The sequence below is a fragment of the Haliotis cracherodii genome, unplaced genomic scaffold (genome assembly GCF_022045235.1).
Source record: "Haliotis cracherodii isolate W230 unplaced genomic scaffold, xgHalCrac1.p SCAF_11, whole genome shotgun sequence".
NCBI lineage: Eukaryota > Metazoa > Mollusca > Gastropoda > Lepetellida > Haliotidae > Haliotis > Haliotis cracherodii.
Window position 1 is genome coordinate 15,890,722 of NW_027266266.1, and position 20,567 is coordinate 15,911,288.

The window sequence follows — 20,567 nt, forward strand, 5'->3', positions numbered from 1 at the left end:
CGTGCATGCACGTCGCTATATAAGGGTACTAATCTTGAACACGACGTTAAACCCCATTTCAACTCACCATGTATCATAATAAAATGTAGAAATACTTAGGGAATAACCATGTGCTTCGAGCTACAAGGAATTACAGATTAATCCATTATAAATAAACCTTCAGTTTGTCATCTACTAAAACATGTGCAAAGACTAAAAAGTAAATAGTACGTCTTTCATTTTGCCGTTATGGGTATCGTTGTTAAAGAAATGGTGTCTATCCCATTTGAACATAACGACCGTATCACTGACTACGTTAGCAAGGTGTGTGAGTGAATATGGTACGTTTGGTGAAGTTGAGGCAATATCTAGAATGATCTTTGTGTTGGGAGTCGAATCCGGATCTTCTGGTTGACGATCGCACACTTTAACCACTAAGCGCTCCAAACGCCCCTTATATTACCCTTGGCCTACAATAGTAGATGGACGCTACGATGGCTTTGTGCCACCAACTCCAATAATGTCAGGTGGTTTATTGAAAGTGTTTCTGTGGGTCAGTAGGCCTCACCTGGTGTGATGCATTAATTCCGAAAGAGGACACCACAGGAGGTCGAGGAAATTATTGGTAGTTTCAATGTGTATATCTACACCATACCACAAGCGGACAGAGATTGGGAATATTCAGTGAATAAAACTGGCGAGGGCGGCAATTGCCACGAGCCTTATCCCCTTTCCACAAACAATCTTTAGTTTGATCTGATACAACCCCAAACAATTCAAATCAATCAAAAACAAATAGTCAAATATTTTCTCAACAATCCAAACCAAAACAATCGAATACAATCCCAAACAATCAAATAGGACCAAAACAATCAAATACAATACAAACAAATACAATCCAACAGAGCCACGTACAATTCAAAAAGCATTAAATACAATCCCAAACCATAGAACAGAATCAATACAATCCAACACATTCGAATACAATCCAAAACAATCAAATACAATCCAAAACAACCAAATACAATCCAAAACAACCGAATGAGGCTCTATACAAGAAGAATTTTACAGTCAAAGAGAAAGAGATGAATAATAAATATTATTTAAAGACGAGTTCAGTTTTAAATATGCAATATGTGATAACTTTAGAAGAATTTGTAATCTCTGCATTACATGTTTGAGTAGCTATATCAGCTAATCTTAAAGAAATGATAGATTTAAGGACATTAGGAAGAACTGCTTTTTGGCTCATCGAATAGAACTATAGCCCGTTTAAAAAAAATAATAATTTCCAAAATTTTATCCATTTATGACAGCTATTGTTTGTACAGAATTCATTATATAATATTTGATATAGGATTCTTGATAACTTTTGTTCTTTGCCAGATAAGAGCTTTACCCCAAAACACACATTCGACATTAAAGTTAATTAAAGGTACTCTTCCAAGTTCTCCATACAACCTGTTTAAAAGTTCACTATTTTTAATTGGAAGTAATTTAAGTAAACAATTAACCTGAATTTTAATTTGTTTACAGTTACCAAAACCCCAGATTTCACAACCATATAATAGAATTGGTTTTACCATAGCTTCGAAGGGATATAAATGGCATGTTATTGATAGATGAAATGTTCTACTTTACCATAATACAAAGTACGGACCTTTTCCCCCATTTGATTTACCTTAATGATGGAACTATTCTACGATAAACAATAAATAACCATGACAACATGGAACACATCATATTTATTAACATCCAGACGAATGTTTAATCCGTTTATTAACGGATGAATTCTGTAATGTATTCAATATGTTATTCTGTACATTAAACAGAAGTGGGAATTGGTAACTTTTTGTTAAAAGTACTGATTTTTCACCAAGTCTATGATGTGTATTAGGCCCATCAACATGGGCAAACAACATTTATGCGATAATTTGAATTGTATATTTGCACCGGGACATGCATTTCATAAGTCATTCTATGCATTTTGTGAGTCGCTAAAGGGGGAGATGCAGTGCATAAAGGCACACTGAATATATATCACGTGCATCACTCAGGGGTGACTCATACAGATTTCACTTAGGCGTGACTCACAAAGTTTTCACTCAGGGGCGACTCACACAGTTTTCACTCAGGGGCGACTCACACAGTTGTCACACAGGGGCGCCTCACACAGTTTTCACTCAGGGACAACTCACACAGTTTTCACTCAGGGACAACTCACACAGTTTTCACTCAGGGGCGACTCACACAGTTTTCACTCAAGGGCGCCTCACACAGTTTTCACTCAGGGGCGACTCACACAGTTTTCTCCCAGGGGCGACTCACACAGTTTTCACTCAGGAGCGACTCACACAGTTTTCACTCAGGGGCGACTCACACAGTGTTCTCACAGTTATGCATAGCGTTCTTGAATATCTTTATAAACACGTTTCTATTTTGGGTGCTAATGTTCTTTGAATGTTGACCATGATTTAAATAGGTCTGAGCACACAACTCTAATCGTTGAAATCGTCCTCGGCGCTACGCAGAGTCTAAGGCGCCCTCAGGAATGTCAGAATCCTACGATCGTGGGCTCAAATCCATATCATGATCTTTGTTGTTTTTCAACCCCAAGCAGTTAAAGTGCATGACCTGCTTCACATCACAAGTCTACACGCCGCGATGTAACTGACACATTATTAAAAGGGTTTCAAAACCTACTCACTCACCCACTCAACCCGGGGATCACTTCACCACCGTCCGTGACGCAGTGCAACGCACGTCACAGAGTTCAAACACAGTTCACACACACACACGCACGCACGCAAGCACGCACGCACACAGAGTACCTCAATCCACCTGACTGTTAATCCCATACGAGGTGAGGTGAAATGGGGTTTAACGTCGCGTCAAAGATTGTCGACGTGCGTGTGTGTGTGCATGCGTGCTTATGTGTGTGTGTGGCTGCTTGTTCTAGTTCGGACTGATGCCGATTTATAGTGCTAGCCCACTGAGATACCATGCCGCAGTTTAACATGAATACCCCACTCAGACACAGTATACTGACTCCGAGCCGACCAGTCCTTCTTTTAGCCCCTTAATGCCGAGCGCCAGACAGGGTAACAAAAAGAACCATCTTTTGGTATAACGCGGTCGGGGACCTTCCGCTCTACGGGCAGTCGCTCTACCACTAGACCCCACAGGCGGTCTGATCCCGTACGAGCATACAAATGTTCTCGAGGCAAATCCGAGCTGAATGTTTCAAGTGTCATTCCAGGAAGTCTGATTGTGCAACATTGATAAAGTCACAGGTAAACACAGGGTTTGGGAATGTTTGCGAAAGGATTTAATAAGATCAGAAACCAGGCAACGTTTGCCGTGATTTCCTCAGACAGCGGGCAGAGGTGTGCTGTGCCTTGTGTGAAATGTAGTTAGTGTGAGGTCTGGACTCCCTTATATAGTTTAATTGGTAACTGTTACATTCACTCACTCACACACTGATCCAAGTTTGTTTCCTTGCCAGGTAACACGTGGAGCTATGAGGGACAGCTGGGTGAGTACGAAATTGTACAAAAATGTTTTATTTATTATTCATCTAATGCATGCCTAACCTGTGGGTGGCAGTGTGGTTAAAGTGTTCGCTCGTCACGCCGAAGACCCGGGTTCGATTCCCGACATGGGGACAATATGTGAAGCCCATTTCTGGTGTCCCCCGCCTTGATATTGCTGGAATATTGCTACATGCGGCGTTAAACCATACTCTAAACCGTAGACAAGGTTCTCTTCTTGTAGGTGAGGTGAGGTGAAATGGGGTTTAGCGTCGCGTCCAAGATGATTGCACTTATATAGTGACGTGCATGTACGTGTGTGGTGTTTGTGTGGCTGCTTGTACTAGTCCGGACTGATGCCGATTTATAGTGCTAGCCCACTGGGATACCATGCCGCAGTTTAACATGAATACCCCACGCAGACACAGTATACTGACTCCGAGCCGACCAGTCCTTGTTGTAGCCCCTTAATGCCGAGCGCCAGACAGGGTAACAACAAGTACCATATTTTAACCTCTGGTATGACGCGGTCGGGGATCGAACCCCGGACCTTCCGCTCTCCGGGCGGACGCTCTACCACTAGACCACGGAGGCGGTCTCTCTTCTTGTTAATGTGTTCGCTAGGGTACGGTTGTTGAGGGTTCGAATCCCGGTTCGCCCCGATTATGATTCTTGTACTGTCAGAACCGTACCCCTGCTCGTGAGTTTCACCAATGTGGTAAATATGGTGGCATGGGAGGCCCAGTCGTCTAAAGCATAGGCATTCTCTGGGCAGCCTTGTACCCCTAAAGCGTGCTTGATTCGCGACGCGACCCCATTTCACCTCACCTCACCTTGAATCAAAATAGTGGGTTCGAATCCTAGATTTCATCTGATGATGATTCTAATTTTATGCCCCACCAAACCCATGCTTATGGGTTTCACCAAAGTAGCAGCATCTAATCACTTTGAACATGAAGCTGACTCCCAGATGAAGCTGACACAGCTTGATTTAACGACAATACCGTTAAACCCAAGTCACTCACTCACACATTAATCTGTGACTAAATCTTGGCGACATTCACGTCTCCAGGCTGTGGGGCAAGGCGATTTTACAGCGTGGCGCTCAGTTATTCTCTACTCTGACTAATCCAGATTTTCTTCCAAACCGGACCACATATAATGTCCCGAATTTAATGCGGAAATTATTTTTTTTAAATTCAACCCTGTAATATTTACCTGTTTCTTGATCTCCTGTTGTAATCTCGCTAATCCGGACCTCTGTCTAAACCGGACTGAACATTCGACCCAACAGTTCATATTCCTTGGAAACAAAAGAATTAAGATTTCACGAAAATTTGTGAGTGAATAACGTTTAAAAATACAAACAACGGCATTTTTTTCCCATTAAGGATACCGCTGTCCTGATAGCATCTTCCCGAGTGAGTGAGTGAGTGAGTGAGTGAGTGAGTGAGTGAGTGAGTGAGTTGGGTTTAACGCCGCCTTTAACAGTATTCCAGTTATATCGCGTCGTGTCAGCTTAATGTGGGAGGAAAGCCCGAAGTGATGCAGGTCTCAGACGTTTACCACTTCGGTGAAACCCACGAGCAATGGTATGGTGCTAACAAACCTAGAAACATAATTAACTGCGAACCAGGATTAGAACCCACAATCATAGGTTTCTGGCGTGCCAAAGGGACGGAACTCTGCAGAGCGAATCGCGGCGCCATAGACGATTGGGCCGAAGCAAAGGAGCTAACTGACTATTAAAGTCCAGTTTCCACCCTTGCCGAACGCGACCGGAATTCCGGAGTTACATTCTGGTTGGACTAACGAGATGCGTAACAAACTAATGCGTAACAAACTAGACATCCAGTTCGCAAACAACATGGATTTCAAAGTGCAGATTTCGGACGACTGCAGGATTTGTAAAGCACGTGTACCGTCAACTGGGCGTCGACAGATATTTTGCAAATCTTTTCAAGTTTTTAATCAAGGTTCTCACGTGATTTGATACATTTCGCGAGATAAGGCCCGTTTTATTACAACATAGATCTTGATTATCGATAAGATCGTCATAGCTGGGCGCCGCCATTTTGTTTGAAGCAGATGGAATCTGATTGGTCAGTAGGAGGAACATAGAAGGGACTTAACTCGTAATAGCCACTGGTGGCGCTACGGTCGAGCCTGGAAATTCCAGGCTAGTTCGGCAAGGGTGGACACTGGACTTTTAAAGTCAGTTAATACCCTTGCCTCGGGAAGATGTCCGGAGTAAAGAGGTTCTTCTGTGCGCGTGTTTCCAGGTCCTGCCCACTGGCAAGTGGATTATCCTGAGTGTGGGGGATTCAGCCAGTCGCCAGTGGACGTAGACACTTCACTGGTCATGCTCGACTCATCTCTAACCCACTTCAATTTGACACAGCTTAGCAAGACCAATAATGTCACCATGTTGCTGGAAAATGTACAGGGGCATACAGGTGAGTGTTTGTTTGTTTGTTTGTTTGTTTGTTGTTTAACGCCGCACTGAGCAACATTCCAGATATGTGACGGCGGTCTGTAAATAATCGAGTCTGGAACAGACAATCCAGTGATTGACATCATGAGCATCGATTTACGCAATTGGGATACAATGACATGCATCAACCAAGTCAGCGAGCCTGACCACCCGATCCCGTTGGTCGCTTCTTTGACAAGCATAGTCACCTGTTACGGCAAGCATGGGTTGCGGAAGACCTATTCCCTACCCGGATCTTCACGGGTCAGGTGAGTGAGTGAGTGAGTCAGCCAGTGAGTGAGTGAGTAAGATGGATACAGGTAAACTCTTTATCCCCAGTAGCCCATGCATGTCGTACGTTGTGACTTATTATTCACACTATCAACCACTCGTCTGTCGTTCCCGAATCGATTATTTCAAGTCTTTTTTGGTGATACAGCTGGAATATTGCTGTCTCTGGCTGAAACAATAATTTATTTCCCGTATTTGTAAAATAAATATAAAAGTCATCGCTAGAGAATAACCAGTCTCGATTATCCGACAAAACATATTCCAACGGATGCAAAAGGCAAAATAGCGGCAAATTTTTTATAGCATCACTGAAAAACAGTGATGACACCAAATGTTCGCGAAAAGGATAAACATGTCCTGCTCAACCGGCAGCACCCGCCGCATCACACAGTTTCCATAAACAATGTTAGTGTTTGTTTGTTGCCTGGCGCCGCACAGCAGGACTCCTTCTTTACGACGACGGTAGTAAACAAATCAAAGATTTGTGTGATGATCCATATTTCTGTCAATACCGAACCATATTTACGGTCCCCAATTTATTATAGCAATAATTCCTATTTCTTTATCTCTTGTTATCATCTCACCAATATTTCCTCTGTCTAAACCGGACTGAACTTTCAGTTCGATATAAATGGCAAGGGAAGCAACTATATTTCATTTTTTAAGTTTACTTGGCTATGCTTTTAGAAGATTAATGTAAAAATTATATATCTATTTCAATTATAATTAAACATAACGTACGTTAACCAAACAGTAAAAAAGCTGACAAATTTCACCTACAAAATGAAACAATGAACTGTAATTGTACCCCGATTGAATTCCACAATGATTTGTTTTGTTTGTTTGTTTGTTTGTTTGTTGTTTACGCCGCACTCGGCAATATTCCAGCTTTATGACGGCGCTCTGTAAATAATTGAGTCTGGACCAAACAATCCAGTGATTCACATCATGAGCATCGATCCACGCAATTGGAATACGACGACATGTATCAACAAAGTCAGCGAGCCTGACCACCCGATCCCGTTAGTCGCCTCGTACGACAAGCATAGACACCTTTTATGGCAAGCATGGGTTGCTGAAGAACTATTCTACCTCGGATCTTCACGGAATTATGTCTCCCCCAGAATGGAGGGAGACATATTGTTTTTGGCACGGTTCCCGTCGGCGTCGGCGTCGGCGTTCCCACCGTTTCCGGACCATAACTCAGAAACCGTTTAATATTTTTTCGCGAAACTTTGTATACACATTAACCCAGCACTGAAGTGGTGCCTTATGCTATTTAGAGATTTTTGACATTTTTATTTTTTCTCGTTTCCATGGAGATAACTTGAACATAGACTCTGAATGGGGGTAAGCTTGGTTTCCGGACCATAACTCGGAAACCGTGTAATATTTTTTCGCGAAACTTTGTATACGCATTAACCCAGCACTGAAGTGGTGCCTTTTGCTATTTAGAGATTTTTGACATTTTTATTTTTTCTCGTTTCCATGGAGATAACTTGAACATAGGCTCTGAATGGGGGTAAGCTTTGTTTCCTGACCATAACTCAGAAACCGTTTAATATTTTTTCGCAAAACTTTGTATACACATTAACCCAGCACTGAAGTGGTGCCTTTTGCTATTTAGAGATTTTTGACATTTTTATTTTTTCTCGTTTCCATGGAGATAAGTTGAACATAGACTCTGAATGGGTCTAAGCTTTGTTTCCTGACCAAAACTCAGAAACCGTTTAATATTTTTTCGCGAAACTTTGTATACACATTAACCCAGCACTGAAGTGGTGCCCATTAGTTGTTTGAAATTTCTAGGAGTTCTATTTTTGTCTCTGTTATTTAGTAATGGAGGGTGGGAATGAAGAGATGGGGTTTAACGTGAAGTAAACGAATGAATGGGGGTTAGGGGAGTGGGGGGAGATATATGTTTTTACGAGTAAAAACACTTTCTAGTTATACAATGAAAGCGTTGCGGTAATTGCATTATTCAAAGGACATATGGCAATACATTTTATGCAAAAAAACACGACAGAAATACATAAAGAGAATGTATTTCAAGTTTTGGGGAAATTGATTGAAATTTGGCTCTTTTCTATACACGATCAGCATGCGACTATGACGTCATATATTTGCGTCACAATGAGCAATAAGACGTCATAATAGTGACGCACGGTGTAGAAAGAAACCTTGCAACTATTGCTTTATTTCCGTGAGGGGTGCCTACTTTATAAGAGCTTTCGAAGTTGCTGAGCTTGCATGCTTTCAATGCCTGTCATATGTTCAGGTGATATTACCTGATAAAATATTTTCTGAGCATAAACAGCGCCATATTTTGTTTATTGGCTGTTGTCGGCGATTCCCTAACTCAAATCGACAACACAGCGCCTCACTTCATGTATTTCCGAACACCAAATAACGTTTGCCTTTCAGTTAGTCATAGTAGCTATAGAATCGAGATTTACATCATACTTTATAACCGTGGTAAATGTCACATTTGAAACCTCACGCTGGGAGTTTGGTTCCAAGTGAAATTTAGGGGTGTTAAATCTCCAGCTAACCTTGATCAGTATTGCCTTTTCATCATAGGCTCTGAATCAACGCGTACATTAAATGCAATGGCCTATATTCACACTTCAGGTTGTCTGACTCAAGATTTCGTTTTGTTACTGTCGTAGATCACCTTACTATATGGCTGGTTGATTGATCTACTGGCTGACTCACGTATACGGTAGGCCTCGCTTTGTTGATGACTTGTTTGTTGAAAACTCTGTTCACCTTTGTCTGGAATATTTACCTTCCGGAGGAAACGGACCGCCTCCGTGGTCTAGTGGTAGAGCGTCCGCCCGGAGAGCGGAAGGTCCGGGGTTCGATCCCCGGCCGCGTCATCATAAAAGACGTTAAAAGATTGTACTTGTTGTTACCCTGTCTGGCGCTCGGCATTAAGGGGCTAAAATAAGGACTGGTCGGCTCGGAGTCAGTATACCGTGTCTGAGTAGGGTATTCATGTTAAACTGCGGCATGGTATCTCAGTGAGCAAGCACTATAAATCGGCATCAGTCCGGACTAGTACAAGCGACTTTAAACCCAATTTCACCTCACCTCCGGAGGAAACGGTTCGAATACCAATTAATGCTCTTCCACAAAAAACAACAACCCTAAACCTCTCTTCGAAGGCAAACGATGCTTTTATATATTATATTACTACTACTACTACTACTACTACTACTAGCCGACCTTACATAACATAACCAGTTAACTGACAAACTACGCTAGCTAATGGGCGTGGTTGCAGCCACATGTGTCACGTGACCTTCAAAGATGAGCCACAATGCTGCAGGCACACAAGTCAACCATGAGCTTCACACATACACGTTGATAACGCAGGGGCGCCAAATGACGACTGACTTGAAGAATGTTGCTGTGTGGAGTTTCAACTCAAAGGACTTCCGACCAAGGTGCTAGCAGACATTGACGCTGCTTCTGAATGTCGTGCACGACCCGCGCACCTGTTGTCTGATGTCTGTACCGGGTACGGGGTTCTAATGCTTGTCTGTTAGTCCCACTTAACGATGTCTTCGATCAGCTTCGACAGGAGACAATAAACTGGATTATCACCCTCCAAACGTTCTTGAAATATTTTTATCGACACATACTTTAAGCAAACCGAATCTTTTCGAGTTATCCTTAAAGGGAATCTTCAGAAGTTGGATTGTGCGAGTATGTACTTTTCACGCCTGTATATCACCCTTCCCTTTATGTCATAGTGTGCATTCCTTTTACTGATTTGCAGGGGTCTATTCGTGTAATTTGTACCGCTAGTTTGTCTGTTACGCCGAATGGATTTTCTGCAGATAATCGAGACTGGTTATTCTCTGGCGTTGACGTTTTTCATTTACGCATTGCGATCGTGTAGATAATGGCACCAGACTACCAAACGCCCACCTTAAAGGAAACGATCGATCGATAGATAGTAAAAGGCCGGAAGGTAAATACGTCACAATGGAATTCCCTGTTTGCCAACGAGTATAACCACAATTACAGAATCCATTTTGAAGATTACAAAGGAGTTTTTCGAGAGAAAACCCCCTATTAAATCTTTTGGTACATGAAACCAATATCCCAAACGGAAGTTTTTCATCTCTTTAATACCATTTGTTGTATTAAATGTATCGTCAATGGTATTTTATCACCGGTCCTTTTATAGGGTTTCATTTGGTCTCACTGAACACCAAATAAATCCTTTTTATTTTATTAAAAAAACCCAATCCACACAATAAATAAAATGGTCGGTCACGGGAACCCTTCGATCTCCAATATCGACCTGTGGATAGTATCGATCTGCCAGCCTCCGTGGCCTAGTGGATAGAGCGTCTAACAGAGAGTTGAAGGTCGGGGGTTCGAACCCCGGCCCCGTCATACCAAAATATGTTAAAAGACTGTGTTTGCTGTTACCCTCCTGGCGCTTGGCATTGAGGGGATAAAACAAGGACTGGTCGGCTCGGAGTCAATATACTGTGTCTGAGTTGGGTATTCATGTTAAACTGCGGCATGGTATCTCAGTGTGCTAGCACTATAAATCGGCATCGGTCCGGACTAGTACAAGCAGTTTGGAGTCAGTTTACTGTACCTGAGCGGATTATCCACGTTAAACTGCGGCATGACATCTCAGTGGTGTCTCGATAGTACAAGCAGCCACATACACACGTTGCTATATACGTGCACTAATCTTGAACACAACATAAACTCCATTTCACCTGACGGTTCTGCCTGTTGCAGTGGAGGTTCACCTGAGCGGGGAAGAGATAAATGTCGAAGGGGGAGGTCTAGACACATCCTATGGGGTGAAGCAGTTTCACTTCCACTGGGGAGCTAAGGATGAAAGGGGATCGGAGCACACCATCAATGGCAGACACTTCCCTATGGAGGTAAGTACATATCTGCATAATGGTTTATATACACTAATGTCCAAAAGAAAGCATACCAACTAAAAATGAGTGGTCAGCCGCCAGAGTCCTGCACTCTGTGCCGGAACCCGGGATTGAACCGGGGGCTTTTAGATCTTCAGTCTAACGCTCTCCCAACTGAGCTATTCCGGCCGACGAGGAAGGCTGTCATTTGAAACGAGCACTAGGCTAGGCGAGGGCGAGATATGTGCGAAGCTATGATGACCACACTTAAATATCAATATATATTAAAATTCAAATATGTCGCATGAAGACAACCAAAAGTATTCGGTGACAAAAAGCAGCAAAAATTGTCACTTTTTGGGAGGATCATGCATTTTGCCTAAACGACTTTGGGATACGTAGAACCAAATGCACGTGCAAAAGTACTGTATAAAATTGATGACACGGCACGTTATGAACACATCAACCGAAAGCACTAAGAACATATGCCACGTTTAATTGCTATACCGAAGAGCAGAGCCGTTGTTGTGGCGCAACAAGGACGCACGCACGCCGCCATTGGGAAAACGTTTTCATGCACCCGTGTCACCATAACCAGATTAATGCAACGTTTACAACAGACAGGACAGGCGCCAGACTGGCGTAGAAGCGGGAGAACACGGATGACCAGGCCCATTAAAGATCACCACATCCGGTCCATTCATCTCCGAAACCGCATAATTACTGTGTCGGTAACGGCACCGACGGTAACGGCACCGACGGCACTGGGACACAGAGTCAGCCCATAGACCGTAGTATCAGAACACGTCGACCCAACTGCGGAGAAACGTTAACGTGTCAACACCGTCGTAACAGGTTGACATGGGCCAGGCGTTGGCAAGTGCGAGACCGGGGACGCGTCATGTTCTCCGAGGAGAGTAGATATTACTTGTACAGAATTCTACCATGACATTGATGAATGCTTGATTCTGATTGGTTAAAAAGAGGTTTCCTTTTTGCTTCGGAAACCCCTTTCAAATATATTAAGCCTTTTCACAAATAATGTGCGTATGAATACATAGATTGCCTACATATCGATTCATAGAAAATGGCTGCCGGTCGATCACCCCCATATGAACTGTAAAACATGTCTTATTTCCTCTAATACACGCTGGGTCTCTAATACCAGACAGGTCTCTAATACACGCCGAGTCAAGGGCTCTCGCGAAATTAATAGACGGCGTAGCTAAAGCGCTTGGTTCAAAATTATAATAAAGAGGTATCTATTCTACAGTGGGACTACATCAAATTTCAAAACACAGTAGGTTTATCTCCTAAATGATCGTCGGCAGTCAGCATATAGACAAGTAGGTGAACGTTTAGCGCCAAATTGTGTAATGGTCTGGGGAGGTATCTGCGGTGATGTCAAAACGAGGTTCGTTATTATTCCGGGAAACCTGAATGCCTAGAGATATCCTAGTCCTGCACCATGACCGTGGAATATATTTATTTTATGAAAAACAAATATTCTAGAAATGCATACTAAAGCAAGACTAGTCAGCTCAAGCTAGCTCTATTCCACAATCAGCATAGGGAATTTTTATTTTATTTTTAGAGTCAAGAAGGATATTGTGTAATATAAGATTTCAGAGGCTAAATGTTAGTCTAAGAGATATCGGAAGGAAGATTAGAGACCCGTTTTGCAGCCATTCATTCAGCAACAGCCACGTGGCATTGTCTTCAGCAAGACAATGCGAGAGCGCATACAACAAGGCTCACACAGAAATTTCTGTACCACGCGACCATTCACGTTTTACCCTGGCCTGCATGTTCTCCGGATATGAACCCCATCGAACATTCACGGGATCACCTTGACCGACAGATCAGAAGACGACCTGAGGCACCAGTCAACCGTCAAGAACTGGAACAATGTCTCCTTGAGGAATGGCAGCGTATTACCCCCGAACGTAATCCGACGTTAGACGCCATCCTTGCGTCGTCGTGTTCAGGGGTGCATTAATACACACGTTATTAGGTCATGTTGAGTGAGTGAGTGAGTATGACTTTACGCCGCTTTTAGCAATATTCCAGCAATATCACGGCGGGGAACACCACAAATGGGCTTCACACATTGTACCCATGTCGGGAATCGAACCCGGGTCTTCGGCGTGACGAGCGAACGCTTTAACTACTAGGCTACCCGACCGCCCCAAGTCATGTTGAACAAATGTTGTGACAGTGATATTGTGAAACTTGTCATTTTTTTACCACCATGTGTCTTTGTGTCTCAGTTTTGTTTGGATAACATGAGCAGTTTTACACATTTTGTTAAAACACAACAATGAAGCACAGTAAACTACGGTTATAACGAACTCAAAGGGACTACTAATTTTAGTTCGTTATAACCGTAGTTCGTTATAAGCATACATACAGCATAACTACAGCAAATAGTCGGGACCAAAGAGTAAGTTCGTTATATTCGTCAGTTCGTTATAAGCGTGTTCGTTTTAACCGTAGTCTACTGTATAGACACTGACTTTCTACATGCTTTTGCTTTTCTTTCATAGTCGTTCAAACTCTTGGTATATTTTCTTTTGGACATTAGTTTGCATGGTGCCCACGCCACCAGTAAGGATTGAGTTTGGTTTTATGCCGCTTTGAGCAATATTCCAGCGATATTACGGCGGGGGGACACCGTGAAAAGGCTTTACACATGGTACCATTGTGGAGAATTGAACCCGAGCCTCGGGCGTGACAAGCGAACGCTTTAACCATTTGACTACCCAACCGCCACCCCCAAGCCAACAAGGAGTAAGTAAATGAGTGAAGGTAGTTTAATGTGACAGTTAATATTTCCCAGATGCCTGGAGCAGTCATAACGATGCAACTCTTCAAATGTCTCTCCAAATCTAGCCGAACATGAGTGTTTAATGCGAATTAATCTCATTATAATAATATAATCTTATAATAAAAATTCAAATTGATATGAACTAACAATATCTGTGTCTAATTTTGAACGATGAGATACCTCCCTTTAAGAGGCCTATATATACTCATGTACAATTGTTCCGTTACAGATGCATATTGTGATGTACTCGCACAAGTACTCCAACTTCGACAACGCCCTGACTAAACGAAAAGGGTTATCTGTCCTCGGATTCTTTTTCAGGGTTAGAACCTTTGAATATTTTTTTGTCTGTTTGTTGTTAAACGCCACACTCAGCAATATTGCAGCTTTATGAAGGCGGTCTGTAAATAACCGACTCTAGGCCAGAAAATCCAGTGATTGACATCATGAGCATCGATCTTCGCGATTGGGTTACGGTGACATGCATCCCGGATATTCGTGGTAACTGATAGCACTTTGACATAGATATTCCTAATATAGGAATGTGTAAGTGAGAATTGTTTTATGCAGCATGCAATCTTCCAACTACTCGCAGAGTGAGTGAGTTTGTTTTACGCCGCTTTTAGCATTATTCCAGCAATATCACTTCGGGGGACACCAGAAATGGGCTTCACACATTGTACCCGGGTCTTCGGCGTGACGAGCGAACGCTTTAACCCCTAGGCTACCCGACCGCCCTGATCAATTAAGAACGAGTGGGTTAAGGTTCACATAACTTCTTACAGTTTTGCTCTATAGTATCACTGCGAGGGCCATAAAGAATGCTCCGTGGACTAATGGTAGAGCGTCCGCCCGGAGAGCGGAAGGTCCGGGGTTCGATCCCCAGCCGCGTCATACCAAAAGACGTTAAAAGATGGTACTTGTTGTTACCCTGTTTGTCGCTCGGTCATTAAGGGGCTAAAACAAGGACTGGTCGGCTCGGAGTCATTATACTGTGTCTGAGTGGGGTATTCATGTTAAACTGCGGCATGGTATCGCAGTGTGCTAGCACTATAAATCGGCATCGGTCCGGACTAGTACAAGCAGCCACACACACATACACGTGCATGCACGTCGCTATACAAGTGCAATAATCTTGGACGCGACGTTAAACCCTATTTCACCTTACCTCACCATAAAGAATGCGCTGAACATATCGTGTCTTTGTGGAGTCGAACTTATTGTCCGGGCTGACCATTGGACGCTTTAAAGGGCAAGTTCACACGGAAATGAACCATTTTTTCTCGTACTTTTTCCACATTAAAAGTGTTAACATAGAAGTGTCATAGACAAAAATATAAAAACATCATATTTAATTAACATATTTTTTGCACTAAAACGATTTATATTTTTCACATTTACCAAGTGTTTTATTTCCATAACAAAAACACCATGGCTTATGCCCCTTGCAATATGACGTCATTGGTGCCAATTGATAAACATTATGACGTCATCATGCTTTGTTAGAGCCGCTTCACGTGGTGTAGGTACAGTTTTGTGATTCTAGCATCTCAGATGCCAGCCAGAATTGTGTTATGCTGAGTCACCCTGCGCCCGAGTGTGTCGTAGACCATGTTGTTTTACCGCAAACTGGTCCTTGATATCTTTTGCGTTGAGAATAGACAGGGACCCAGTTGAATTGGCACCAATTACGTCATAATCTAAGGGGGATAACTCAGGCCTATTTCGCTCGTAAAACGAAGGCCTCATAACGGCATATCACTTTCACACTATTGTGAGCTTCCTACTTTCACTGTGAAAAAAATGAGTGTATATTTTCAAACACAGATACTAACTAATTCTAAAATTGCGTTTTGTTTAGAAAAAGAAAGAAAGTGATTTTTGCGTGTACACTTCCCCTTTAACAACTGGGCTACCTTATTCCACCTGTTCGATGATGTCGTGTGTTGACTGTTTTTACTTTCAGGTGGGCAAAACAAATGCAAACTTCGATAAACTGCTGAATTATTTCGATCAAATTGAACACAGTGGTGAGTAAACAACCGTCTCGCCACATGCGGTCATGTGACATTATGACTACCCACCAGGTAGCTAGTATCCCAGAATGACAAACTTGCAGATGAGGCCTCGCAGGGACTGGTCATTTATTACAGGGGTTTGCGGTATGTGATGTGTATGTGTGTTGGGGGTAGGCTGTTGGGGGTCGGGGTGGGATGTATTGGGGGTTGGGTGGTTTGGCGTGTGTGTTGGTATATTGGGGGGTGTTGGGAGGGTTGGGAAGGTTGAGGGCGGGGTTGGGGGTGTTTGGGGAGGGGGGAGTTAATATATACCACGTAAATTCTATTTTTGCGCTTTAGTGATGAGGATTTCAGCGCCATATAAATGCCATCATCATCATCATCATCATCATCATCATCATCATCATAATCATCATCATCATCATCATCATCATCGCTATCATCATCATCATCATCATCATCATCTTCATTATTATTATTATTATTATTATCATCATCATCATCATCATCTTCTTCATTATTATTATTATTATTATTATTTGTACCCTACATTACATAGGTTTTATATTTTGATGGCGTCTACCGATGTACCAGCTATTCGAAAACCTCTTTAGCTATCTTTACTTACAAAGCAATGCGATTTGTGTAAACTACATTACGTCCTCTTACACCACTGTACAGGTTGTAATGTAGAATGGGCCTATGGCCTACACTAACTGATGCAAAAAAAGATTATTATTAAAAATAAAAGTAAAAAAAATAATTACGTAAAGATGTAGACTGGAAACACCCTTGTGCTTTGATTAATCGATGAATGAAAACCTTTGTTTTACTTCCAGAGGACACGTATTCTATACCGACGTTCCCTATCATGACACTGCTGCCGGAGGACTTTCATGGATTCTATCGCTATGAGGGCAGCTTAACAACTCCGCCGTGCTCGGAAACAGTGCTGTGGACGTTGTTTACAGAAACTATAGAAGTTGCCGAAGAACAGGTACGTTCATGTTACAGACTGAGAGAGCCATGTCTATTTATGTTTTTATCAAAGCATATGAACCTTTAGCTGTAGTAGCTTGCAATACATGTTTATTCATAATACAAAACAGTTTATGTAACTATTTAAGTTAACCCATGTTCATACATAAAGCTTATTTTAGAAGATAAAAAAGTAAATCAACATAAAATGTAATACCACTTTAAAAGTTACATTTAAAAAAATATACAAGCTGAGGTATCATTGTCACATTGATGAGACAACAGTATTTACTATTTCTGTCAGGTGAGGGCGTTGGGGGGGCTTAGTGTACCGACTAGCCTCAATACATAGTGGCAGAATATCATATCGAAAATTAGCCAAACTCTTCGAGTGAGTGACTGAGTGAGTGAGTGATCGAGTGAATGAGTGAGCGAGTGAGTGCGTAAGTGAGTGTGTAAATGAGTCAGTGAGTGAGTGTGCTAGAGAGTGATTTAGTGAGTCAGCGAGTCAGTGAGTCAGTGAGTCAAGTCAGTGAGTGAGTCAGCGAGTCAGTAAGTCAGTCAGTGAGTGAGTCAGCGAGTCAGTGTGCAAGACAGTGATTCAGAAAGTCAGCGAGCGAGTGGATCAGCGAGTGAGTCTGCTAGAGAGTGAGTGAGTGAGCGAGCGGGTGAGTCAGTGAGTGAGTCAGTGAGTGAGTCAGTGAGTGATTCAGTGAGTGAGTCAGTGAGTGAGTCAGTGAGTGAGTCAGTGAGTGAGTCAGTGAGTGAGTCAGTGAGTGAGTGTGCTAGAGAGTGATTCAGTGAGTGAGTCAGTGAGTGGGTCAGTGAGTGAGTGTGCTAGTGAGTGAGTCAGTGAGTGAGTCAGTGAGTGAGTCAGTGAGTGAGTCAGTGAGTGAGTCAGTGAGTGAGTGTGCTAGAGAGTGATTCAGTGAGTGAGTCAGTGAGTGAGTGTGCTAGAGAGTGATTCAGTGAGTGAGTCAGTGAGTGAGTCAGTGAGTGAGTCAGTGAGTGTGCTAGAGAGTGATTCAGTGAGTGAGTCAGTGAGTGAGTCAGTGAGTCAGTGAGTCAGTGAGTGAGTCAGTGAGTGATTCAGTGAGTGAGTCAGTGAGTGAGTCAGTGAGTGAGTCAGTGAGTGTGCTAGAGAGTGATTCAGTGAGTGAGTCAGTGAGTGAGACAGTGAGTCAGTGAGTCAGTGAGTGAGTCAGTGAGTGAGTCAGTGAGTGAGTAAATGAGTGAGTGAGTGAGTGAGTCAGTGAGTGAGTGAGTGAGTGAGTGAGTGATTCAGTGAGTGAGTCAGTGAGTGAGTGTGCTAGAGAGTGATTCGGTGAGTGAGTCAGTGAGTGAGTGTGCTAGAGAGTGATTCAGTGAGTGAGTCAGTGAGTGAGTGTGCTAGAGAGTGATTCAGTGAGTGAGTCAGTGAGTGAGTGTGCTAGAGAGTGATTCAGTGAGTGAGTCAGCGAGCGAGCGAGTGAGTGAGTGTGCAAGAGAGTGATTCAGTGAGTGAGTCAGCGAGCGAGCGAGTGAGTGAGTGTGCTAGAGAGTGATTCAGTGAGTGAGTGAATGAATCAGAGAGTGAGTGAGTCAGCGAGTGAGTGAGTCAGTGAGTGAGTGTGCTAGCGAGTGATTCAGTGAGTGAGTGAATGAATCAGAGAGTGAGTGAGTCAGCAAGTGAGTGAGTCAGTGAGTGAGTGTGCTAGAGAGTGATTCAGTGAGTGAGTCAGCGAGCGAGCGAGTGAGTGAGTGTGCTAGAGAGTGATTCAGTGAGTGAGTCAGCGAGCGAGCGAGTGAGTGAGTGTGCTAGAGAGTGATTCAGTGAGTGAGTGAATGAATCAGAGAGTGAGTGAGTCAGCGAGTGAGTGAGTCAGTGAGTGAGTGAGTCAGTGACTCAGCTAGTGATGTTTTGACAGATCCTTTTCACTCCCCCATGCAATGTCACTTTATCAAAGATATATTTCTGTTCTATGCAATAATCGATGAAAAATGCTTATTAATATGAATTTGGTTGTTTGTGGCAATGATAAATCCTAGTTATGCTCAAAATATTAATATCATTAGAACGTGTTAATGAAAAACAGAACAGAGGGTTTGTGTGAGACTTAGAGAATCACACACGAGTGTCTTTCGAAAACATTGTGATGCAATTTCATTGCAGCGATATCTACAATGCAGATATCGCTTGATCTCACCCAAGCGATATCTCCAGAGGGAGCCAGTTTGGGATGATAAAACCTTCACGCATATATCGTTTGTTATTCCAGTTAGAGAAATTCCGACATATAAAGCGGACACATATAGGAGAGAGAGACCAGTATGTCACCGACGTCTTCCGGCCGCTTCAGCCCCGTAACAGCCGGGTCGTCACGACAAATTACGCCAACGCCATCTACAATGACGCCGACCGGATATCGTCTGCTTGGATCTATCTGCTTGTTCTTTTTGTCGGGATTATTGGCACCAGTATGTGATGATATTTTATAAATAGAATTTTTTTATACCATCCACATGAGGAATAATTTTATAGAAACCATTTAAAAAAATTGAAGCGGATGTGGCCTTATGTAGAAACGGAGTAAAACGACTTTTTATCTCTATGAATTATGTGACGAAATGGATAATATTTATATATATTTTATTGCCTGTCTTCCGGTGTTGTTAATTATTATTGTTACTCAGTCAGTTTGATATCTTTTCTGCCTATTTAATTCATATAAATATACGTATTCATATATATGTATGACTTATAAAACAGAGCTCTCTATGCGGTGTTTTTTTCAAATAGAAACATCATTTGATTAGATTTGTTTGTTTGTTGTTTAACGCCACACTCAGCAATATTCCACCTATATGTAAATAATCGAATCTGGACCAGACGAGCCAGTGATTGGCATCATGAGCTCGATCCACGAAATTGGGATACGATGACATGCATCAACCAAGTCAGCGAGCCTGACCACACGATTCTGTTAGTCGTCTCTTACGACAAGCATGGATTGCTGAAGACCAATTCAAACCCGGAATCTTCAGGGGAAACATTTGATTAGAGAGGAACAATGGTCACATCCCATGTCTCCTTAAGGGATTCCGGCGGTCGGGTAGCCTAGTGATTAAAGCGTTCGCTCGTCACGCCGAAGAACCGGGTTCGATTCCCGACATGGGCACAATTTGTGAAGCCCAGTTCTGGTGTCCCCCGCCGTGATATTGCTGGAATATTGCTAAAAGCGGCGTAAAACCATACTCACTTACTTTAGGGATTCCGGGTTAGAATTGAACCCGGCAACCTGTGCTTGTCACATGAGGCGACTTATTGGGTGTGGTGGTCAGGCCCGATCACGTGGTTGATGATGTGTTATCGTTTCCAGACGGAGTATGATTTTGCTCACAATATCAATCTCTGGTTTGTCTGGAACAGGATTGGATATTTACGGGTTTCCGTCTTATAGATGGAATATTGTGCATTAAAAACCACGCAAGGTTACCTTCTGTAAGATATTACTGACAATGGATTCCAAAACGCTTCATCAGACCAGAAAAACATCAAGTTTCGTCTTGTCGTTTTCGTCTTTTACGACA

The 20,567-nt window shown here is 42.7% G+C and overlaps 1 protein-coding gene and 1 non-coding gene across 2 annotated transcripts in view; one reads left to right on the forward strand and one right to left on the reverse strand.

Moving 5' to 3' along the window:
• Window positions 1-20,567, forward strand: part of LOC139455452 (carbonic anhydrase 2-like) — a 32,831-nt gene extending 12,264 nt beyond the window's left edge. The window contains exons 2-8 of the mRNA XM_071237003.1: window positions 3,485-3,514; window positions 5,792-5,965; window positions 11,044-11,192; window positions 14,231-14,323; window positions 15,968-16,031; window positions 16,859-17,016; window positions 19,256-20,567. Of these exons, the coding sequence (XP_071093104.1) occupies window positions 3,485-3,514; window positions 5,792-5,965; window positions 11,044-11,192; window positions 14,231-14,323; window positions 15,968-16,031; window positions 16,859-17,016; window positions 19,256-19,462 (875 nt within the window). The 3' untranslated portion in view covers window positions 19,463-20,567. The remainder of the gene's footprint in view (window positions 1-3,484; window positions 3,515-5,791; window positions 5,966-11,043; window positions 11,193-14,230; window positions 14,324-15,967; window positions 16,032-16,858; window positions 17,017-19,255) is intronic.
• On the reverse strand, window positions 11,291-11,363 carry Trnaf-gaa (transfer RNA phenylalanine (anticodon GAA)). Its single transcript has one exon. It is a non-coding gene; the product is annotated as a tRNA-Phe (tRNA).